Raw genomic sequence first — 22,597 nt, 5'->3', positions numbered from 1 at the left:
ATGTGGCTGGCTCTTATGCGGATAAGCGAGATATTTGGCACTGAACCACCTAAGCAACACCACATAAAAATAGCACTGACTTATGTGGTCCAATTTGGCCACTAAACATAGGCGGTTAAATGCTGACTGTTTGCACTTAAAATGCATAAATAAGTCAGTGGTTCCCAAACCTGGTCCTGGAGGCACCCCAGCCAGTCAAGTTTAGCTACAATGAATATGCATGAGAGATTTGCATGCAGTGGAAATAGTGCATGCAAATCTCTCTTATGAATATTCATTGTGGAGATCTTGAAAACGTGAAACTAGCTGAGGTGCCTCCAGGGCCAGGTTTGGGAACCACTGGCATAAGTGCTGCCAACTTCTCCCCTGGACTGCCCACAAATTAGGTGGCTTTGAGTTTAGCAGTCAGTGGTGATATTCAGCGGTACTAACTAAGTGATGCCGAGTATCAGCGGATAGCCCCGCACAGGTGGTCACTTAAATCACTTTGAATATTAACCATTAATGGGACAGAAAGCAGCCTGGAGGCTAGAACCAGGGGAAGCTACGGTTTCAATCCTTTTTCTGCCATTGATACTCTTTATGATTTTTTTTTTCAAGTGGCTTTATGTACTATTGCCTCAGGTACCCACTTAGATTGTAAGCCCTTTTTAGAGAAGGGGCATATTGTACAGAATACTTACCACTGCTGTACAACACTAAGGACATCCAATAGCACTATACACATCGTCAATGTCTAAAAATCTTTTAATATTTACTTTTCTAATAAAGCAGATTAGTTTTTTTTATACGAAATAATAACCAGTTATGGTTTAAATGAGAGGCCTTAGATATATATAATCTTTGAAAAATATAGGGATGGATGGAACTTTGAGGACATTTAGCTCATCCCCCTGCATACATGAAGAATTTAATAAACTTGTAATAACCCTACTTTTAAAAACTTTCAATGAAGGGGTTCAGCTTCCAAAGCCCAGATAAAATGTGCCACTGTTTCTATACCCAGAAAGAATAGTATTTTAGCTTTTCCTTATCTTAAACTGTTCTGTATTGAATGGTGTGCCCCCCCTTTCTTAAAACTTTATTAGTTTTAAAATGTAAACAGCTCTGAAAGTTTTAACTCAAGGGCAGTATATCAAATTTTAATAAACCCGAAACATGCAGCGTCTCTCTCTCCTGTTAATTAAATCGATTGATTCTGGTCTTTTGTGGACAAGGAGACAATCTGATCAACATTCTGATTTGTAGCAATCTTATATATATACTGCAGACAAATAAAATTGGCTAAATCATACCATCCTAGGATTGATGAAAATGTATTTAAATTGAGCATCCAGGCCTAATTCTTAGGCATCAGAATGACCAATGATTGGCTACTTAACCTCTGACCCCATACAACACGACTGAAACATTTTCAGGACTTATTCATCATGTAATTTATCACCCCAGCTCCCACATCAACCAGTTTTTATTTCCCCTGGAGGAAGGAAGGGACAAGGGACATAGTAAATAGTGAGTGAAAGTCCTCACAGATGGAAGCAGTGTGGAGAAGTCAGTTCCACTTAAAAGCTTCGAGAAATTATTATAAGAGGCACAAGCATACATGTGCGCAGCTTCCAGCCTGTCATGTGGGACCTCGCCAGTCTTCAATTTCTCAGGGTTGTATAGACAGCCTCAGTTTCGTCTTCACATTCCTGAAGTAAAATTAATCAATATGTAAACCATTGTGGTCGGTGAGTTTTTATTGCTGGCTATGGCATTTAAATTTGATATTCAGCGCTGCCGTCTGGATTATAGCTGGTAGTGAATATCTTCAGTCCTGAAGTGGAGATGAGAAAGGACCTGTTGAGGTGAAGACCTTAAGTAGTTTATCTGCTGAGAAATGGTATGTAGACTTGGGGTTAAATAGGAAATTCCAGAGTCTTTTAATTTACAAAATTTTATTTTTAACTTATTACTCTTGCTTATTTAGCAAAGAGGGTGTAAAGCAGTGGATCTCAAACCTGTCCTGGGGGACCATCAGCCAGTCAAGTTTTCAGGATGTCCCTAGTGAATATGTATGATAGAGGTTTGCATATAATGGAGGTAACAGGCATGCGAATCTCATGTATATTCATTACATATCCATATAAAATATAGACCTGTCTCAGTGGTACAACTTGAATTAAATTTTCCAGGACATTTATTAATTTCCTTTGAAGTTTATAGAGTTGTGAAAAAAATGACTACTCGAGCTACAGAAGGAATATTAATTTGATATAATTAAGTGTATTGTTGAACTGATGTATGTAGTATGAGAGGTTATGAGTATGAGTGGTATAGTAACATAGTAGATGACAGCAGAAAAAGACCACGGTTCATCCAGTCTGCCCAACAAGATAAATTCATATGTGCTACTTTTTATTTGTACCTGTCCTCTTCAGGGCACAGACTGTATAAGTCTGGCCAGCACTATCTCCGCCTCCCAACCACCAGCCCCGCCTCCCACCACCGGCTCTGGCACAGACCGTATAAGTCTGCCCAGCACTATCCCCGCCTCCCAACCACCACCACCGGCTCTGCCATGAATGAATTATTTGTATAATATTAAACAGAAGAGCTAAATAGCTTAGGTCTATATTTTATATGGATATTTAATAAAGGTTAACTTGTAATTAAATATTTTAGTTGTTACTTGGTAAAATGGTTTAGATATTTTATAACTAGACTGAAATAAGAATACTCGGTGGGTGTAGATGTATATTAGGGTTATCCTGAAAAACCTGACTGACTGGGGTTCCCCAGTCCAGCTTTGAGAATCAGTGGTTTAGAGAATAGTTTAGCATTTAAAAGACTATTTCATTTAAAAGCTGTTTTAGGCCCCCTTTTACAAAGATGCGCTAGTGGCTGCCTGTGCGGTAATGCTGACATGGCCCATTCACGAATGAGCAATGTCGGCATTGCTGTGCGGCAGCCTCTAGCGTGGGTTTATAGAAAGGAGCCTTACTGTATAGTTTAGCATTTAAAAATTTTTTTCTGTTAATTTCATGCTCTACTGCCCTTCAGTGTGTACAGTCAGAGAGAAGAAGTCTTCTGTATGTATATCCTCCAATTGTGCTCATAGTGAAGGCTGTCCTGAAGCTATGGCAGGATCAGGGAACCATGATTTTCATAGCCCCCTATTGTCCAATTGGAGCTTGGTTCCCTCCTATTCTGGAACCCTCAGTAAGAAGTCCCATACATCAGATATTCCAACACTCATCATGAGGGCACAGGGCAAGCGGTTACTTCCCAGCATCAGGTCCTTCTCCCTCACAGCCTCAATCCTGAAAGGATGATCTTAGCTGCTCTGAATCTGCCTGATAGCATTTTGGACATTCTCTTGGCTTCTAGAATAGAGTCCACTAGAAGGTCTTACAATTTCAAGTGGAAGAGGTGTGCTGTCTGGTGTGATGGAAAGACCTTAGACCAAGCTTCTCCAGCCTTTTTCTACCAGGGGCCACATTTTATATTTTGCACCATCATATTTTGCCATATGTTGTCAAACAGTAGCAAAATACGACTGTTCATTGTCCCCTCTCCAGCCTTCAACCAGTCTTTCTCTTTCTCATGTACCCCTTTAGTCTTCACCCAGTATCTTTCATTCTCTCTCATGTGTCTTCCCCCCCCCCCCCCCCCCAAATCTTTACCCAGTCTTTCCTCTCACCTGCCGTCAGCTGCAGAAGAAACAGTGAGACTCCTGCTTCCGCACCATGATACGGCTTTCTGCAAGCTTGAGCTGCATGGTGCCAGAAGTTCAGGTTGGTTTTGCAGTTTCAAGTCTCCCAAGACTTGAAACTGTATTATGAATCTAAACATCCGGCATGGCATGGCTCAAGCTTACAGAGAGCTGAGTTGTGGTGGGGAAGCAGGAATATACATGAGAGATTTGCATGCCTGTTAACCTCCATTATATGCAAATCTCTATCTTACATATTCACTAGGGATATCCTGAAAACTTGACTGACTGATGGTCCCCCAGGACAGGTTTGAGATCCACTGCTCTACACCCTCTTTGCTAAATAAGCAGAGTAATACATTTAAAAAATAATTTAAAAAAATACAGAAAAAGATAAGGCAGTGGTATTTCCTATTTAATCCCAAGACTTGAAACTGTATTATCAATCTAAACATCTGGCATGGTGTGGCTCAAGCTCACAGAGAGCTGAGTTGTGGTACATAAGTACATAAGTAATGCCATATTGGGAAAAGACCAAGGGTCCATCGAGCCCAGCATCCTGTCCACGACAGCGGCCAATCCAGGCCAAGGGCACCTGGCAAGCTTCCCAAACGTACAAACATTCTATACATGTTATTTCTGGAATTTTGGAGTTTTCCAAGTCCGTTTAGTAGCGGTTTATGGACTTGTCCTTTAGGAAACCGTCCAACCCCTTTTAAAACTCTGCTAAGCTAACCGCCTTCACCACTTTCTCTGGCAACGAATTCCAGAGTTTAATTAAACGTTGGGTGAAGAAAAATTTTCTCCGATTTGTTTTAAATTTACTACACTGTAGTTTCATCGCATGCCCCCTAGTCCTAGTATTTTTGGAAAGCGTGAACAGACGCTTCACATCCACCTGTTCCACTCCACTCATTATTTTATATACCTCTATCATGTCTCCCCTCAGCTGTCTCTTCTCCAAGCTGTATAGCCCTAGCCTCCTTAGTCTTTCTTCATAGGGAAGTCGTCCCATCCCCGCTATCATTTTAGTCTCCCTTCGCTGCACCTTTTCCAATTCTACTATATCTTTCTTGAGATGCGGCGACCAGAATTGAACACAATACTCAAGGTGCGGTCGCACCATGGAGCGATACAACGGCATTATAACATCCTCACACCTGTTTTCCATACCTTTCCTGATAATACCCAACATTCTATTCACTTTCTTAGCCGCAGCAGCACACTGAGCAGAAGGTTTCAGTGTGTTATCGACGACGACACCCAGATCCCTTTCTTGGTCCGTAACTCCTAACGTGGAACCTTGCATGACGTAGCTATAATTCGGGTTCTTTTTTCCCACATGCATCACCTTGCACTTGCTCACATTAAACATTATCTGCCATTTAGCCGCCCAGTCTCCCAGTCTCGTAAGGTCCTCTTGTAATTTTTCACAATCCTGTCGCGATTTAACGACTTTGAATAACTTTGTGTCATCAGCAAATTTAATTACCTCGCTAGTTACTCCCATCTCTAAATCATTTATAAATATATTAAAAAGCAGCGGTCCTAGCACGGACCCCTGAGGAACCCCACTAACTACCCTTCTCCATTGTGAATACTGCCCATTTAACCTCACTCTCTGTTTCCTATCCTTCAACCAGTTTTTAATCCACAATAGGACATTTCCTCCTATCCCATGACCCTCCAATTTCCTCTGTAGCCTTTCATGAGGTACCTTGTCAAACGCCTTTTGAAAATCCAGATACACAATATCAACCGACTCCCCTTTGTCCACATGTTTGTTCACTCCTTCAAAGAATTGAAGTAAATTGGTCAGGCAAGATTTCCCCACACAAAAGCCATGCTGACTTGGTCTCAGTAATCCATGTCCTCGGATGTGCTCTGTAATTTTGTTTTTGATAATAGCCTCTACCATTTTCCCCGGCACCGACGTCAGACTCACCGGTCTATAATTTCCCGGATCTCCCCTGGAGCCTTTTTTAAAAATGGGCATTACATTGGCCACCCTCCAATCTTCCGGTACCACGCTCGATTTTAAGGATAAGTTGCATATCGCTAGCAGTAGCTCCGCAAGCTCGTTTTTCAGTTCTATCAGTACTCTAGGATGAATACCATCCGGTCCAGGAGATTTGCTACTCTTCAGTTTGCCGAACTGCCCCATTACGTCCTCCAGGTTTACCGTGAAGTCAGTAAGTTTCTCCGATTCGTCCGCTTGAAATACCATTTACGACACCGGTATCCCACCCAAATCTTCCTCGGTGAAGACCGAAGCAAAGAATTCATTCAGTCTCTCCGCTACGTCTTTGTCTTCCTTGATCGCCCTTTTACCTCTCGGTCATCCAGCGGCCCAACCGATTCTTTTGCCGGCTTCCTGCTTTTAATATACCGAAAAAAATTTTTACTATGTTTTTTTGCCTCTAATGCTATCTTTTTTTCATACTCCCTCTTGGCCTTCGTAATCTGCGCCTTGCATTTGCTTTGACACTCCTTATGCTGTTTCTTGTTATTTTCAGACGGTTCCTTCTTCCATTTTCTGAAGGCGTTTCTTTTAGCCCTAATAGCTTCCTTAACCTCACTTTTCAACCAGGCCGGGTGTCTTTTGGACTTCCGTCTTTCTTTTCTAATTCGCGGAATATGTATGGCCTGGGCCTCCAGGATGGTATTTTTGAACAGCGTCCATGCCTGTTGTACAGTTTTTACTCTCTCAGTTGCCCCCCTAAGTTTTTTTTTTTTTTTTTTACCGTTCTCCTCATTTTATCATAGTCTCCTTTTTTAAAGTTAAATGCTAACGTATTTGACTTTCTGTGTACAGTTACTTCAAGGTTGATGTCAAAACTGATCATATTATGGTCACTGTTATCAAGCGGCCCCAGTACCATAACGTCCCTCACCAGATCATGCGCTCCACTAAGGACCAAGTCTAGAATTTTTCCTTCTCTCGTCGGCTCCTGCACCAGTTGCTCCATAAAGCTGTCCTTGATTTCATCAAGGAATTGTATCTCTGTAGCGTGTCCCGATGTTACATTTACCCAGTCTATATTTGGATAATTGAAGTCACCCATTATTATCACATTGCCCATTTTGTTCACGTCTCTGATTTCTTTTATCATTTCTGTGTCTACCTGCTCATCCTGGCGAGGCGGACGGTAGTACACTCCTATCACCATTTTTTCCCCTTTTATACATGGAATTTCAACCCACAGTGATTCAAAGGTGTGATTTGTGTCCTGCTGAATTTGTAATCTATCTGAGTCAAGGCTCTCTTTAATATACAATGCTACCCCTCCACCAGTCCGGTCTACCCTATCATTACGATATACTTTGTACCCCGGTATGACAGTGTCCCACTGGTTATCCTCCTTCCACCAGGTCTCAGTAATGCCTATTATATCCAATATTTCATTTAGTGCAATATATTCCAACTCTCCCATCTTATTTCTTAGATGGTGAGGAAGCAGGAATTCTGCTGTAAGCACCACAAGAATTGCCAAGCTTCCAAGAGCCAGAAAAAAAGCAGTTGGTGCACTGGTTTCTGGCCCACGGGCCATAGGTTGGACAAAGGGAAAGGGAATGGGGCTACAATCAAAGAGGTTTACATACTATATACAAGTACTTATTTTGTACCTGTGGCAATTGAGGGTTAAGTGACTTACCCAGAGTCACAAGCAGCTGCAGTGGGAATTGAACCCAGTTCCCCAGGGTCAAAGTCCACTGCACTAACCACTAAGCTATTCCTCCACTCCATTTTTTCTGCCTATCCCCCCCCCCCCCCCCCCCCCACACACACACATAAAAACTGCTAGCGTACCTTTAACATTTTTGAATCAGATTTGCACCCATTACCACGTAGCAGGTACATTCTTTCTTCAGCCTTTAGTTATTTTATGCAGGGATTGTTTCTATGAAGTTTCAAGTTTATTTCACACTTTCTGCCCTGCTCTACGGTTGTGCCAGCTAGGTGGTTTACAGACTAAAAAAGGGGAAAAGTCCAAATGTGTTCAATATAGGACCACAGTTAGGGAAAGAAAGGTAGAACTACAATATTGATAGAAAAGAAGGGAAAGAAAGGTAGAACTACAATATTGATAGAAAAGAAGGGGAGGGTCTTCCATCAAGCCACCTCCTTTGTCTTGGGACCTCTGTGTTGTTACTCAGTTGACAAGAGTTCCTTTCGAGCTACTGAACTCTTCTGATCTGAAATACATGACCTGAAAGGTCTTATTTATGGTAGCAGTCTTTAACAAAAGCTTGAATGGATAAAAGCTCCTAGGGAAGGTGGGTAGGAATGTGAGACTTGTATTCATAGTCTGCCTGTGAAGGGCTACAACATGAACTTCAAGTCCATAGATTCATATTTCATTGTTTGGCAAGGGATTCCTGATGTAAGGGAAATGGGATGGGACTAGATATACCATTTTTCTGTGGTTACCTGGGGCAATGGTGGGTTCAGTGTAGAGAGCTGCACGGGGACAGAAATCTTACCCATCCCCGCCCGTCCCTGCTGGAATCTTACCCGTCCCCACTGGAATCTTACCCGTCCCCACCTGTCCCCGCAAGAATTAACCCATCCCCACCCGTCCCCGCAAGAATTTAACCCATACCCACCCATCACTGTAAGAATTTAATGGTACATAAAAGAAAATTCCAGTTAGCTCCCTCAGTCTCTCTCTGGATTTGAGCCACAGCACTGTAGGCAAGGAAGGAATGGAAGCTGAAACTTGGAACACTCTGGTGTGCACATGTAAGATTTGTCTCTGATTTACTGGCACTGTGTGCTGAGAGGTCACCTGATGCAAGCGTGAGTAGGTCAGGTGACATCCAATGCTCATGCCTGTGTCAGAGTTGAGGTCTGCTCATCAGCCCAGGAGCAAAGAGGATTAATTGTAACATAGTAAGTGACAGCAAATAAAGACCTGAATGGTCCATCCAGCCTGCCCAATAGTCACACTCATTATAAATTCATGATTAAATCAATGAGTGTGATATATACTTGATTATGGTCTTTCTTTTGTGTTTCTGGAACATAGACCATAGAAGTCTATCTGGCCATATCCTTATGTTCCAACTGCTGGAGTCATTGAAGCCCACTCCAGTCTATGCGTCTTCTCATTTGTGGGACACAGATCGTAAAAATCTGTCTAGAACTGTCCTTATGTTCCAGCCACTGAAGTTGCTGTCTAAGCCCTTTCCATCCCATCCTAAACCAGACTTCCATATATTAGACACAGAAGATACAAGTCTGCCCGGTATTGGCCCTAGTTAATCACAGCTAGAGTCACCATCTAAGCATTACTTCACACATCCACACGCACGCAGCCATTTAAGGTTAGGTTTTTTTATAACTTCCATTTTCTAATTAGAGATCCTCTGTGTTCATCCCACGCCTTTTTGAATTCCATCATCACTTGTGTCTCTACCACCTCCTTAATGGAAAATTTTCCACATTTGTGCTGTTAAAGCAAGGAGGAGGAGGAGGAGACAGCACTCAAAGAACTTGGTACTCGGTAGATGAGAGGCTGGTGCAGGTGTAGCTTACACTTCCACGGGAACCACACAGAACTACTTCCGTCCCCGCGGGAGCTCCACAGGAACTGCTTCCGTCGCCGCAGGAACTCCACAGAACTGCTTCCGTCCCTGCGGGAATCCCGCGGGTTCCACTGGATTCCCACAAACCCCGTTCCCATGCAGCTCTCTAGTTCAGTGTTACCAAAAATAGTTCTTCATATCTGCCCATTTCAGTGCCTTTCATATTAGATTCCTCTTCTTTGTTGAAGGCAGCCTGTAATTAGGAAGTCCCATATGTGAGGACTTGCTATCCTGCTTGTCCTCGGAGGAAACTTATTTTCCTGTAGCGGATGTTTTCCATTGACAGGATACAAGTCTCACGTACCCACCCACCTTCCCTAGGAGTTTTCAACCATGTAAGATTTTGTTAAAGACTGATGGTCTTAAATTACAGCAACATGCATACTAGTACTCTTAAAAGTTTTTAGAAACTATTCTAAGCTAAAGAGTCTTCTCTGAGTGGGCTGTCAGATAAAGTTACTTCTCTGTGAGGACTTGGTTCCCGCTGTCCAGAGAAAAGCTTCTGCAAATAAGCAACTTAATTTCTTCTCTAGTGAGTGCATCCCCTCCACCAGTTTTCCCTCTCTCCCACTGTACTCTGGTGCAGTCCTCTGTCTCCTCTTTCCCCTACTCCTTCACACTCAACTTTCTCAGCTCCCTACTTTCTCTGTTTCTCTCCTCTCTTCCAACACTTTGCAGGGGAGGAGTAGCTTATTGGTTAGTGCAGTGGACTTTGATCCTGGGGAACTGGGTTCAATTCCCATTGCAGCTCCTTGTGACTCTGGAGGCAAGTCACTTAAATCTCCATTGCTCCAGGTACAAAGCAAGTACATGTATATAATGTGTAAACTGCTTTGATTATAGCCACAGAAAGGCAGTATATGAAGTTCCATCCCCTCTGGTGTCCCTGCCAAAACCTTTGAACATAGCTGTTTCTACAAGTATCAGTAGCTGTGGGTAGGTCACGATACACTATAGCTCAGTGCGTTTGTAAGGCTCTATGGCATGCCAAATTAAAATTATCAAACACCAGAAGTACTAGTCATCCAGTATGCTAAACAGTCTTGCTTCTTATTTTGTAATGCAAGATAGGGACTTGTTTTTTTTTTTTTTTTTTAAATAATTTTTTTTTTTGCTTGAGAAATGTTTGTTCCTTCTAGGATCTAATTCAATTGCACCTTTGCGTTGGGGGGGGGGGGGGGGGGGGGAGGGGGGAGGGGGGTTCAAATATGGGGATGGCATAGATATCACAGAATTAACAGAAGAAAGTGTTGAAAGTGGACAAAGCAATGGCACCTAATGAGGCTCAGGATACTAAGGGAGCTCGGAGAGGTATTAGAGCAGTGCTTTTCAACCCAGTCCTCGGGGACCACCTGGCCAGTTGGGTTTTCAGGATACCCACAGCGAATATGCATGAGAGAAATTTGCATGCACTACTTTTTATGCAAATCTGTTGCATGCATATTCATTGGTGGATATCCTGAAAACACGACTGGCCATGTGGTAACTGAGGACTGGGTTGAAAACCACTACTCTAAAGGATGTGCTTAATAGATCCTAAGAGATGGGGGAAGTTCTGCAGTACTGGAAAAAGGCTGATGATGATTCTTCACAAAATTAGAAACACAGAAGAGGTGGAAAAATATAGAATGGTAAACCTCATCCAAATGGTGGAAGAGGTAATGGAAATGTTGCTGAAGGAAAGGATAATAAACTTTCTATAATCCAATAGATTGCAAAATTTGAGGCAATATGATTTTACCAAAGGTAGGTTATACCAAACAAAATAAATTTTTTTTTTTGACTGGATGACAAAAAGAACTAGATTGAGGAGATGACTGATGTGGTGTATTTAGTCCTTACCACTATTCCAGAGGTCCACCGAGGTTTCTGAGATGTTTATTCAGTACGAAGTAATGGGTCGAATAATGACTGTCATCTTGCGTGGTGCTTCTTGCATATCTTTTGTTCTGTACACGTTGTTCAGAACTGAGAGAGGTGCACACATTTGCTCATCTGGTTAGTGTTAGGTTAGCGAGTTGTTGAAGGTTGTTGTGTTTATTCTGAGTTTATCTTTACTGCTTGTCTATGTAAATATGGAGGAGCTGGACTGGATGCCAAGAGAGATGTCTTAGCTCAGTTTTCAGTTCTTTATCTCCACCTGCTGGTTGATGGATAGAACTATACCATAGATCTAGATTTTTTTTAATTTATAACCCACCCTATCCAAGGTGAGGTACAATATGCACACACAAAACATAAAAAAGAAAACATATAAAAAAATTAAAAAAACATAGGTTCTGGAATATTGGGAAGGACTAATGGAAAGAAAATTATCAGGTAAGGCCTAATTTCTCCTTTTGTCACATCTGGACTATTGTAATAGTCTATACTCAGGCATTTCAAAATGAAACTTCATTCTAAGTTGCAGCTTCTCTAGAATATGGCTGCAAAAATGATGTTTTGCTTGTCAGAATTTGATGAGGCGTGCCCCTTCCTTCACAAGGCTACACTGGTCGCCTGTCAAGGCTAGGATTGCTTTTAAACTAGCTTGTATAATTTTTAAAAATTTTGAAGGAACAAGCCCAGAGTATCTGACAAACCTATTTACTATTCCAAATAGATTATGTTCTACTCAGGCTATAGAATCACGAATAATTTTCTTCTCCTAGAGGTGTCTGGTATAACAGAATTAAATAGTTCAGTTTATCAGGTGGTACAGTTTTGGTCTGCTCTTCCTATGGATTTAAGATGGATTTGTGTACAGTCCCTTTTCTGGCACAAACTAAAAACTTATCTATTTAGAAAATATCTACAGTGTAACATAGTAGATGACGGCAGAAAAAGACCTGCAGGGTCCATCCAGTCTGCCCAACAAGATAAAACTCATATGTGCTACTTTTTGTGTATACCTTACCTTGATTTGTACCTATCCTTTTCAGGGCACAGAACGTGCAAGTCTGCCCAGCACTATCCCTGCCTCCGAACCACCAGCCCCACCTCCCACCATATCTATAGTGTTTGTTGCTGTGTTGCAGGAGTTTTTTTTATTTTTCATAAACTAATTGTCATTATTTATAGCTGCTCTGCTGCTGTTTACTGTAATCTGCTTTAGGCCTTTTTAAGGGATTTGGCAGACTATAAAACCCATTTAACCTAACATGCACGTAGGAAAAATAATTCGAAATCAACTGCAGATTTAGGAAAAAAAAGTTCTAAGTTAAATCATTACTCAACCCCCCCCCCCAAAAAAAACAAAACAAAACAAAAAACAGTCTTGTCATGTCATAGCTACTATAAATGCAATTAAAATATTAGAGAGAATTCAAAGAGGAATGAGAACAATTACTGTAAAAGGGCACCTTGAGTAATGAGGTTATAGGGTAACTGGGGAAACAAAAGTGATAAAGGAGATAGAGTATCTCTTATGAAATAAAGCTAACCAGGGCTTTTCAACTTGGAAAAAAGATGATTGAGAAGGGGATAAGTTATAAAATCATTAATGTGGTGGATCGATTAACAGGGAGCAGTTGTTAACCTTTGAAACACAAAAACAAGACACTCTATGAAACTAGTGGCCAGCTGATTGAAAAGAAATAATAGAAAGTGGTTTTGGGGGTTTTTTCCCCTCTGTATTTGACTTTATATGTATTTTATATTTTAATGTATCTTTCTTTGTGTACTACCTAGGTTTGTAGATAGTGCAGGGTAAAATTTTCAAATAATTATAAAACTGGAATTTTTTGCCAGGGGACATGATCATGGTAGCTAACATAGTGGGGGGATTCAGGACAGATTTGGCCAAATTACTGGAGGAAAAGTCTATAAAGAAATTATTAGCCAAGTAGACATTGGAGAGCCATTGCTCATCTCTGGAAATGAGCTATGCAAAATAGATCTTCTTCTTTTTGGGATCTGCTGGGTGCCTGTGACTCAGACTGGTTGCTGTCAGAGACAGGAAGCTGAGCTTGATGGACCCTGCTGTGTCTTGGCATGGCTTTTATTTTTCTTATTTCAAACATTTCTTATACCATCAAATCATCCTGAGACACAAAAAGGTGGTTCATAGTCCAGTAAATCCGTGGAACAGACAAAGTTCTTTCAAAAACATTTTTACTGTTAATTGGTTTTATCATTTTTGTTTGAAACTAGTTTTAAAACAGTTCTGAAATGAACGTAACAATTTTTTTTCAGTCTTGCAGGCTATGTTGAAGCATTATGTTCAAGATTAGGCCTGTCAATTCCTGATTTGACACCCAAGCAAGCAGATATGTGGCAAACTCGTCTTAGTGCACATCTGGTGAGTGCTTTTTATTTTTAAAACTTGACAGTATTGAATAGTTGAATTTAATGTTTAAGGAAAGGCGGGTTATGTAAAAGAGCTTTGGATGCCATTTAAGGGCATATTAAGTCCCTGTGTCTCATTCGTGATGCATTTCTCCCAGCCAGTACATAGCTTTGATATCGGAGCAGCCATACAATTTTTTGGAAAGTGTGTAGAATTTTTGAGGGAATAAATCTGATGAATTTGTGAACTTTCCTATACTACTACTACTAATCATTTCTATAGCACTACTAGACATATGCAGCGCTGTACACATTATATGCAAGTACTTTCTCTGTCCCTAGAGGGCTTACAGTCTAAGTTTTGGTATCTGGGGCAATGGAGGGTTAAGTGACTTGCCCAAGGTCACAAGGAGCTGCAGTAGGAATCAAACCCAGTTCCCCAGGATCAAAGTCCACTGTACTAACCACTAGGCTACTCCTCCATGGTTGCAATATAAGCCTTGGGATAGGAATGTCTAGAACTGTATAGAAGAGAGGATCTCATGGCCTCTTTGAAGATTTTCAGGTTGGAAATCTGGTAGAGATTCTAAAAGAATAGGATGGGCTGATATTCAGAGCCAGTTATGCTCTTGCCAGCCACTAGTAAAGGCATAAATGATTTATTTGTAGATTTTGAAAAGTTATACAGATGGTATTGGGGTGGTGAAATTGCTGTACTACCTGAATAATTGAGGACAGGGTGAGGGTAGCCCTAATAGTTACTATTGCTTATATATAGAACTCTACTACACTATTACTTATATAGAGCTACTAGATGTATTCCATGTTTTAATAAAGGTGGAAGAGCAAATGACAGCAAGCATATTTAAAAGGTGAAGCAAAAGAGGCTATTACAACTAAAGCAACATCTTTCAACAAATGGAAAAAGGATCCAAATGAAGAAAACAGGATGCAGCATAAACATTGGGAAGTTAGATACAGAGCATTGATAAAAGCTAAAGGAGAATATAAGAAGTACAGGCAAAAACTCATAGTAATTTTTTTTTTTTTTTGGAGGGGGGGGGGGGTGGTATATCAGAAGCTGTCCTGCTGATATCTCTTACAGGCTACTAGATTATCCAGGAGTAAAAAAGGTATCCATGGAGGACAAGGCCATAGCAGATAGACTGAATTCTTTGATGATATGGAAGAACTGAAACAAATCTGAGTAAACCTGGAAGATGTACTGAACCAAATCAACAAGTTAGTAAATCACCAGGAATGAATGCTATATACCTCAGGGTACTGAAAAAACTCAAACGTGAAATTACTGACCTGCTATTAATGATCTGTAACCTGTCATTAAAATCGTCCATAGTATCTGAAGGTTTGGAAGGTGGTCAATGTAGCACTAATTTTTAAAAAAAGGTTCTATGGTGAATGAGGAAATTAAAAACTAGTAAACCTTATGTCGGTGCCAGACAAAATGATAGAAACTATTATAAAGAATAAAATTACTTGGTTTAATGGGACAATGTCAACATGGATTCAGCCAAGGGAAATCTTGCCTCAGCAGTTCATTTATTAGAAGGTGCGAATAAACATGCCAATAAAGATGAGCCGTATCTAGATTTTCAGAAAGCGTTTGACAGAGTCCCTCGTGAGAGATTCCTGAGAAAATGAAAAAGTATGGGATAGGAAGCAATGTTCCGTTGTGGATTGGGTACCGGTTAAAAGATAGAAAAGAGAGGGTAGGGTTAAATGACCATTTATTTCAGTGACGGAAGGTGAATAGGTGAGTGCCAAAGGGATCTGTACTGGGACTGATATTATATAACATTTATAACTGATCTGGGAATGAACGTTGAGTGAGGTGATTACATTTACAGATGACACAAAATTTCAAAGTTCTTAAATCACATGTGGAACTTGGAAGACCGTGCATCCAAATGGCAGACAAAATTTAATGTGGACAAATGCAAAGTGATGCACATTGGAAAGAATAATCCAAATCATAGTAACTTGATGCTAGGTTGCACTTTAGGAGTCACCAATCAAGAAAAAGATCTAGGTGTCATCATGGACGATATGTTGAAATCTTCTGTCCAGTGTGTGGAGGCAGTCAAAAAAAGCAAACCATGCTAGGAATTATTAGGAAAAAGAGAGAAAAGAAGTCTAAGAACATGATAATGCCTCTGTATCACTTCATGGTGTGACCTCACCTTGAATATTGTGTGCAGTTCTAGTCGCCATATATCAAAGATGTGACAGAATTAACAATTTTCTTCTAGTTAACCTCCATATATTGTATCTTGGACTCACTCCATGGTGGACTTGAGTAATATATTTCATGTTTTATTTTTCTTCTTCTAAGTTGTTGTATGTACAGGCATCCTGAAATATTTACTTTCCTGCTCAAGGTTATATATCTTGATATATTTTGTAAAATGAATAAATAAATAATTTAAAAAAAAAAAAAAAAAGATGTGACAGAATTAGAAAAGGTTCAAAGAAGGGCAACCAAAATGTTTAAGAGGGTGGAGCTCCTCTCATATGAGGAAAGGCTTATGAGGTTAGGGCTCTTCATCTTGGAAAAGAGAAGGTTGAGGGGTGATATGATAGAGGTCTACAAAATCCTGAGTGGAGTAGAATGGGTAAATGTGAATCAATTTGTTTACTCTTTCAAAAAGTACAGACTAGGGGACTCTCCACGAAGTTATATGGTAATACTTTTAAAACAAAGAGGAGAAAATATTTTCTTACTGAACCAATAGTCAAGCTCTGGAACTCATTACTGGAGGATTTAGTAACAGTAGTTAGCATTTTAAAAATGGGTTGGAAAAATTCAAGCATTCATAATCTGCTATTAAGATAGACATGGGGAAAGCCACTAAATACACCAGGCATTGATAGCATGTAATTTTGCTACTCTTTGAGATTCTGCCAGATATTTGTGACCTGGACAGGATAGTGGGCTAGATTAACCATCATCTGACCCAGTAAGGCAATTATGTCAGCATAATACAAATGAAACACCTTTATAAGCAGCCAAAGGGAAAATGAAATTGACATATATAGGCAAATAAAATGGGTAGGACAGAGGCATTGGGATAAATAGGTGGTTAAATTGAAGGCAATTATAAATACATCTGAATAAGATATGCAGATAACTTATTCGTTTTTATATTTTAGGCTTGCTAAATCATATCTACATGGTCATCACCTGGTATATTCAGCACCACTGCCTATGCAGGTACTGGTGCTGAGTATATGAAGTCAATTGCTGGCACTAGTGTTCAGCTTATGGTAGTGACCTTGCTGACTGAAAATTGACCCAGAGTTTCTATACCCTTTTGGTCTTGTGGAGATTTTCACCAGTTTGTCTAAGCAGAGTGGATCTATATTCAGAAGTTGGGTAAGGTCTGGGGAAGATGGTCCATAGCTACAAATGTTGTTCAGTCCAGTGGCAGCTACTGGATCTTATTCATTGTTGATTTTCAAGGGACATACTCTGTGAATTGCACAAGAATTAAGAATTTCATTTCCTGTTCAGAGAAACTTTTCTGCATTTAGAAGAGGAGAGGAGTGCTAAGTAATTAGCATTCAGGTACCTAGAGAGGAAGTCCCACAGTTTGGCTTCCTGAAGAAGAATATGCCAAGAGGCATTTAGAAATCAGATGAAGAAGCCCCTGTTGCTGCTGCTGATTTAACAGTTGTATATTTCCCCTTTGTGACTGTAAATTTTTGCCATAGATGTTACCCATAGTAAGTATGCATTTTGCTATATTTTCATCCGACAATTACCCCAATAAACGTTTTTAGAACAGCTCCAACATTGTGTGGTTTACACAACCCAGCTACTTACTGGTAAGTCCAAAGCTTTAAAGGTTGTGAAAACTCATCTATCTGAAAGGTCATTTTTTTGTGGAGCCGTTCCATTTCTTCTTGTTTTTTTTCTTACCCACTGAGCTTATTGGACATGTTCCACTTTAATTTTTCCCTCATTTTATCAACATTTTTTCCTTTGAGCCTTTACGTATATATAGCTATATATATATGTGTGTATGTATATGTATGTATATGTATGTATATGTATGTGCAATCCACTTAAGTGCAAGGGTCTGGGACCAAAGAAATACATGCAGTTAACCAGAGCATGCACTTAACCGTTGTGACCCAAAGAAGCTCGACATCTGATAAACATATGTACAGTATACAGTCTCCGTTAACTGACGTTAGGCTTACTTGAAGTAATCAGTGATAGTCCTCTGCAGACTATTGTGTCTGTGAGTTCCATAGACTACGTCTACCAGACGGTAAGAACTGTCATAGCACTGACATCCAGTGGCCTCCAGATAGGCCCGCACAGTGTTGACTCTCCAGCGCTCTTGCAAAAGTGACAGGAGGTTGTTGAATTTTGTCAGCATGTGCCTCGCTGCTCATTTCATCATCTGTTTCATCATCAGCCGTTGCCTGCGTGTAGGCACATATCTCGACATCAGTGCTGTCATCCGCTGTTTGTAGGTCGTAATCAACAGCTATGTAGTGATGAAACTCCTCTTCAGTAACACTGGCTGGGATGTCAATAGCCTGTTTATCTGATGTGTTTGCAACAGCTGCATCTGTTTTGTCCCTCTCCATATCCTTAAAGCTTGCCCGCTTGTAGCAGTTCACAATGGTTGCCTATGTAACATGATTCCAGGCTTCTTTCTGCATATGTAGGGAATCCAACAGTGATAGATTACGAGCCAGTTCAACAGCACGTTTATCCTTGCCAGTCTGGTCATCCATAACGCTCATCAGACGATGTAGCACAAGAGCCTGATAATGTTGTTTGAAATTGCATTTAACAGCTCCGGGTCACAAACAGCGACCAATGCTCAAAATGGGATCCGTTCATCTCATTTGCATGCGATCCCCTTTGTGCATTGGTTGCTGTTTCTGACCCAGTAATTTTCCCCCCTGGCATCGGAATGTAACGTATTTAATGGGTACCACTGTGGATTGGGCCCTGAATTAATATCGTTGTACAGAAAGTGTTTCATCAAGACATAATGACATGTTAATCTTCCTGATGCAAAATGTATATTATACACAAACTCTTGCATATTTATTTATTGGGATTTATTAACCGCCTTTATGAAGAGATTCACCCAAGGCGGTATACAGCAGATACAGTTTAACATAAAACTTACAATTTTTTTAACAGCATAATAGTAAAATGACCAAGAATAAACATAAATACAACAAATGAGGTAAACTTGAAAACAGTAAATTGAAGATTTGATACAAAAAAAGTCGGAGGCCTTGATTTATAGGAAGAAACTGTAGGAACAGTGTGCATTGAATGGAAAATGAAATTGTGCAGGTAGCTGATGAGGTCAGGATGAGAAGGGGGAGGAAAATTTTGGTTTCAGGGAAGAAGATGACTGACTTTGGAATATATAACCGAGTAAAGGCAGGAAAAGTGAAGGAAAAATTTGGCCTTAGAGAAGGAGTTCCCAAACCTGTCCTGGGGGAACAATAGCCAATCAGGTTTTCAGGATATCCACAATAAATCTAAATGAGATTGGCATACATTTCCTCCTTGGTATGCAGATCTATCTCATGAATATTTATTGTGGAGGTCTTGAAAACCTGACTGGCTGGGGCTCCCCCAGGACAGGTTTGAGAATCCACTGCCTTAGAGTCTTGAATATATTAAGTGGGAGAAGGGACAGTGGGGACAGTGATTGGGAGGGAGAAGGAAGGTTTGACCTACAGAGCAAGGTGGAAGCGCAGAGGCTGCACCTGAAAGGAAAGAACCATCAGGTTGGGCTGTAGGGAGTGTTTCAAAGCTTGCAGACTTAAAAGAATAAACTAGCATCCTGGAAAAATGCAGATTAGAAAGCTGAATTTCTTATGTTGTGTATGAGCTTGTTCTGAATATCACCAGCTATGGTAGGTTGTAACATTTCTTCCATAACCAACTAAATATATAATTTTGACTATTGGAATGATAAATATAAGCTTAATTTTTGTATTTCTGCATGATATAATTAAATGAATTTTCATTTAGTTTCTTTGTGGGTCTTTTTTCCCCGTAGGGCAAAGCTATAGGCGTGACTATTGGCTGCCTTTTAGGAATGTTTCCTCTGCTGTTCCTATCAGGAGATGAAGAAGAAGCAAAACTGGACAAGACAAATTAATATAACACAGATGTATAAACTAATGTACCTCAATGACTCAGTATGCTGTCACACTATTTAGGAATTCATAGGTAGTAAACATGGGAACAAACAGCACATAGTAAAAGCTTAGTTTTATGAAAACACTAATTTATTGTTGCTCTGTTTTTATTCAGTACACCTTTTATAAATTAGTTCACATTTTATTTAACATAAAGTATGGAACTGCTTTTTACTAATGGCAATGGATGTGTACATTTGTTCCCCTTTCCCCTTGTCCTGTTATCACAGGATTACTAAGGTAACTGCCTGCCAGCATTACTGTATTGTCTTGGGTTTTGCATCTTTGTTGTTTAGAAAGCTGTCTGCAAATGTATAGTTTGAAAATGTTCTTTTTGGTCTCACTTAACCGTGCAGGTCTCAAGTGACACTCCATTTGGTGCTTGTCCTTTCTGTGATAGCTATAGTAGTATTTTCTGCTATGAAGTTCCAGTAGACTTTAATTAAATAGTAAAATTATTCTGGGTCACTTTTGCACATGGTCAGTAGCAAGTGCTTGGATAGCATAAAGAATATTCAAGACTGCTAAATACTTTATTGGCACTTTTCCTCCATCATATGTAATTTATGTAAGTACCATAATTATGTAATATTGGTAGAGTATTTCTTGGCCCTGCAAGACGTGTGTTTGATGACCATGTTAAAATAGATATCTAAAACTAGCTTAAAACTAGAGTATTCCATTTTGGCTGGTGCTGGCTACCAGAATTTTAAATTTTGTGGTTTGAACCCTTTCCAAGATCATAATATTTTAGGCTTCTCAAAATAGTTTTGATTTGAAATAACAAATACATCACATTCATTGTTTCTACTTAATGTGACAGCTCTGTTCATCTCAGTTGCAAATAAGATATCCCTCTGATTAGTCTTAGGGTCTCTCATCAGAACAAAATAGTATCTGAATCCCAAAAGGGGGGAGAAGGAAGACATAATCTATGCACAGTCAGTTTATAAGATGTATAAAATGGCTACGTGTCTTTATAATTGTATATTTCCCACTTCTGCAACAGGTCTAATTTTGAGAAACCATTTTAACTGCAATCTTTTTATCTTGTTTAAAAATAGCTTTTGAGCAGTTACCATCTCTAAGATGCTTTTCTGGAAACTGACAAATTGTAGAAGCAAATTTGACACTCATGCAAACATTTAGGTGAAATTGTATTAAATGTTTTGCAGGCATTTTAACAATGAATCTGTCCTGTGATGTGATTGTCATCCGCCCCAGCCAATTTTCAGAACAGATGTTAATAGCTACTTTTCTGCAATGCTTAGTTATTTATCCATTCAAGTTGTGTTCTGTCCTCTGTAATAAGTTTAAAGAACTGAAGATAATGTAATTTTTTTAAATGTGACAACTTATGGTACACTATAATGTGTTTACATGTATATTTTTTTATTTTCTGTATGTCTGTCTTGAGCATGCAGATAATGCATTAAGCGTGCACAGTGACTTTAGGGTCATTGCCTCATCAGCAGTGGCCCTCTCCATAGGAAGAATTCTGACTCCTTCAGAGCTTGGTGTTATTTGCACTAGTGAATTTCATGGCAGTGTTTCCCAAAACAATCCAAGTCTTCCCCGCATTCATTAGATTATATGTAAAGCCCCAGAGACCTGAACTCGAGTAATACTAAGCTCCTTTGTTTTAGCGAAGAGTGCACAAATGCAGCCAGACATAAACTGCTTTAGCAGTTCATTGCATAGACTAACCTGTATAGTATCTTTTACTATTCACTGACTTTTGCATGTAAATTGAGTGCATTTTGATGATATATGCTAAACAATTTTACTTAAAGCTGTTTTTAACAAATCAAAACCAATTAATATGCTTTAAAAGTTCAAATTCAGACTTTTGTTTTAAATGTATGCAGTTGGAGAGAAGTATTATACTTTAAAAACAAATATACTGAGGGGCCTTTTCTTATGGTATCTAATTATTTCTTATGAACTTTGTATTTAAAAAATGGGCTGAAATGTAGACTTGTTAAACATTAAATTGTTTGTTCTGCAACAAGGTGTTTTTATTTCAGTTTTATTGGTATCTGTTGAATTCCTGCCTTGACATGACTTAAGACAGATATCTAAGGGGGACCTTTTTGTAAAGGTTAGCGTGTGTTATCTGCTACAGGTCCCATTTTATTCTTATGGGCCCGGCTATGGCTGACATGCACTAATCTTTGGTTAAAAAAAGCCCCTTAGTGTGTTATTAAATATATCATCAGATGCAAACCTTTTCTTTCCATATACCAGTTTTAATTATTTCCATTGTGAAATTCTGCAACTACATCATTTTAGATGCACTTTATAGTTGTCTTGATTCCATGTATCATACCTTTTAATTCTGATTTTACTGAACTGTTATTTTTAATGCTGCTTGTGATATGAAATATTGCCAGTCATTTAAGATTTCATGTCATGCCTATGATATGTAATGCTGCCACTGTAGTCTTTAAAAAACATCAAATAATTTAAATTGAAATGAGTTACTATAGCATACTAGTTTAATACTTCCTTAGAAAAATAATGGGCGTAAGTGATGACCCCATCCTATTTTTGCTGAGCAGTGGTGTTCCTGGGGGGGGGGGCAGTGGGTGCGGTCCATCCCGGGTGCACGCCGCTGGGGGGGTGCCACGTGCCTGTCGGCGCTGCTCGTTCCATGCTCCCTCTGCCCCGGAACAGGTTACTTCCTGTTCCGGGGCAGAGGGAGCATGGAACGAGCGAAGCAGACAGGCGCGCGGCACCCCCCCCCAGCACGTAAAGATGCACCCGGGGGGGTGTCGTTTTACCAGGAGGAGGTGTTGTTTTCATCGGGGGGGGGGGGGGGATGCATCGGCGATCCGC

The 22,597-nt window shown here is 40.0% G+C and overlaps 1 protein-coding gene across 1 annotated transcript in view; it reads left to right on the top strand.

The window, feature by feature from the left end:
• Nucleotides 1-22,306, top strand: part of TMEM65 (transmembrane protein 65) — a 117,337-nt gene extending 95,031 nt beyond the window's left edge. The window contains exons 6-7 of the mRNA XM_030218902.1: nucleotides 13,460-13,565; nucleotides 19,618-22,306. Of these exons, the coding sequence (XP_030074762.1) occupies nucleotides 13,460-13,565; nucleotides 19,618-19,719 (208 nt within the window). The 3' untranslated portion in view covers nucleotides 19,720-22,306. The remainder of the gene's footprint in view (nucleotides 1-13,459; nucleotides 13,566-19,617) is intronic.
• Nucleotides 22,307-22,597: the final 291 nt, after the last annotated feature.

This window comes from Microcaecilia unicolor, chromosome 1 (genome assembly GCF_901765095.1).
Source record: "Microcaecilia unicolor chromosome 1, aMicUni1.1, whole genome shotgun sequence".
NCBI lineage: Eukaryota > Metazoa > Chordata > Amphibia > Gymnophiona > Siphonopidae > Microcaecilia > Microcaecilia unicolor.
Note: the sequence above shows the minus strand (reverse complement) of the source record. Positions and strands in the feature narration are given on the sequence as shown.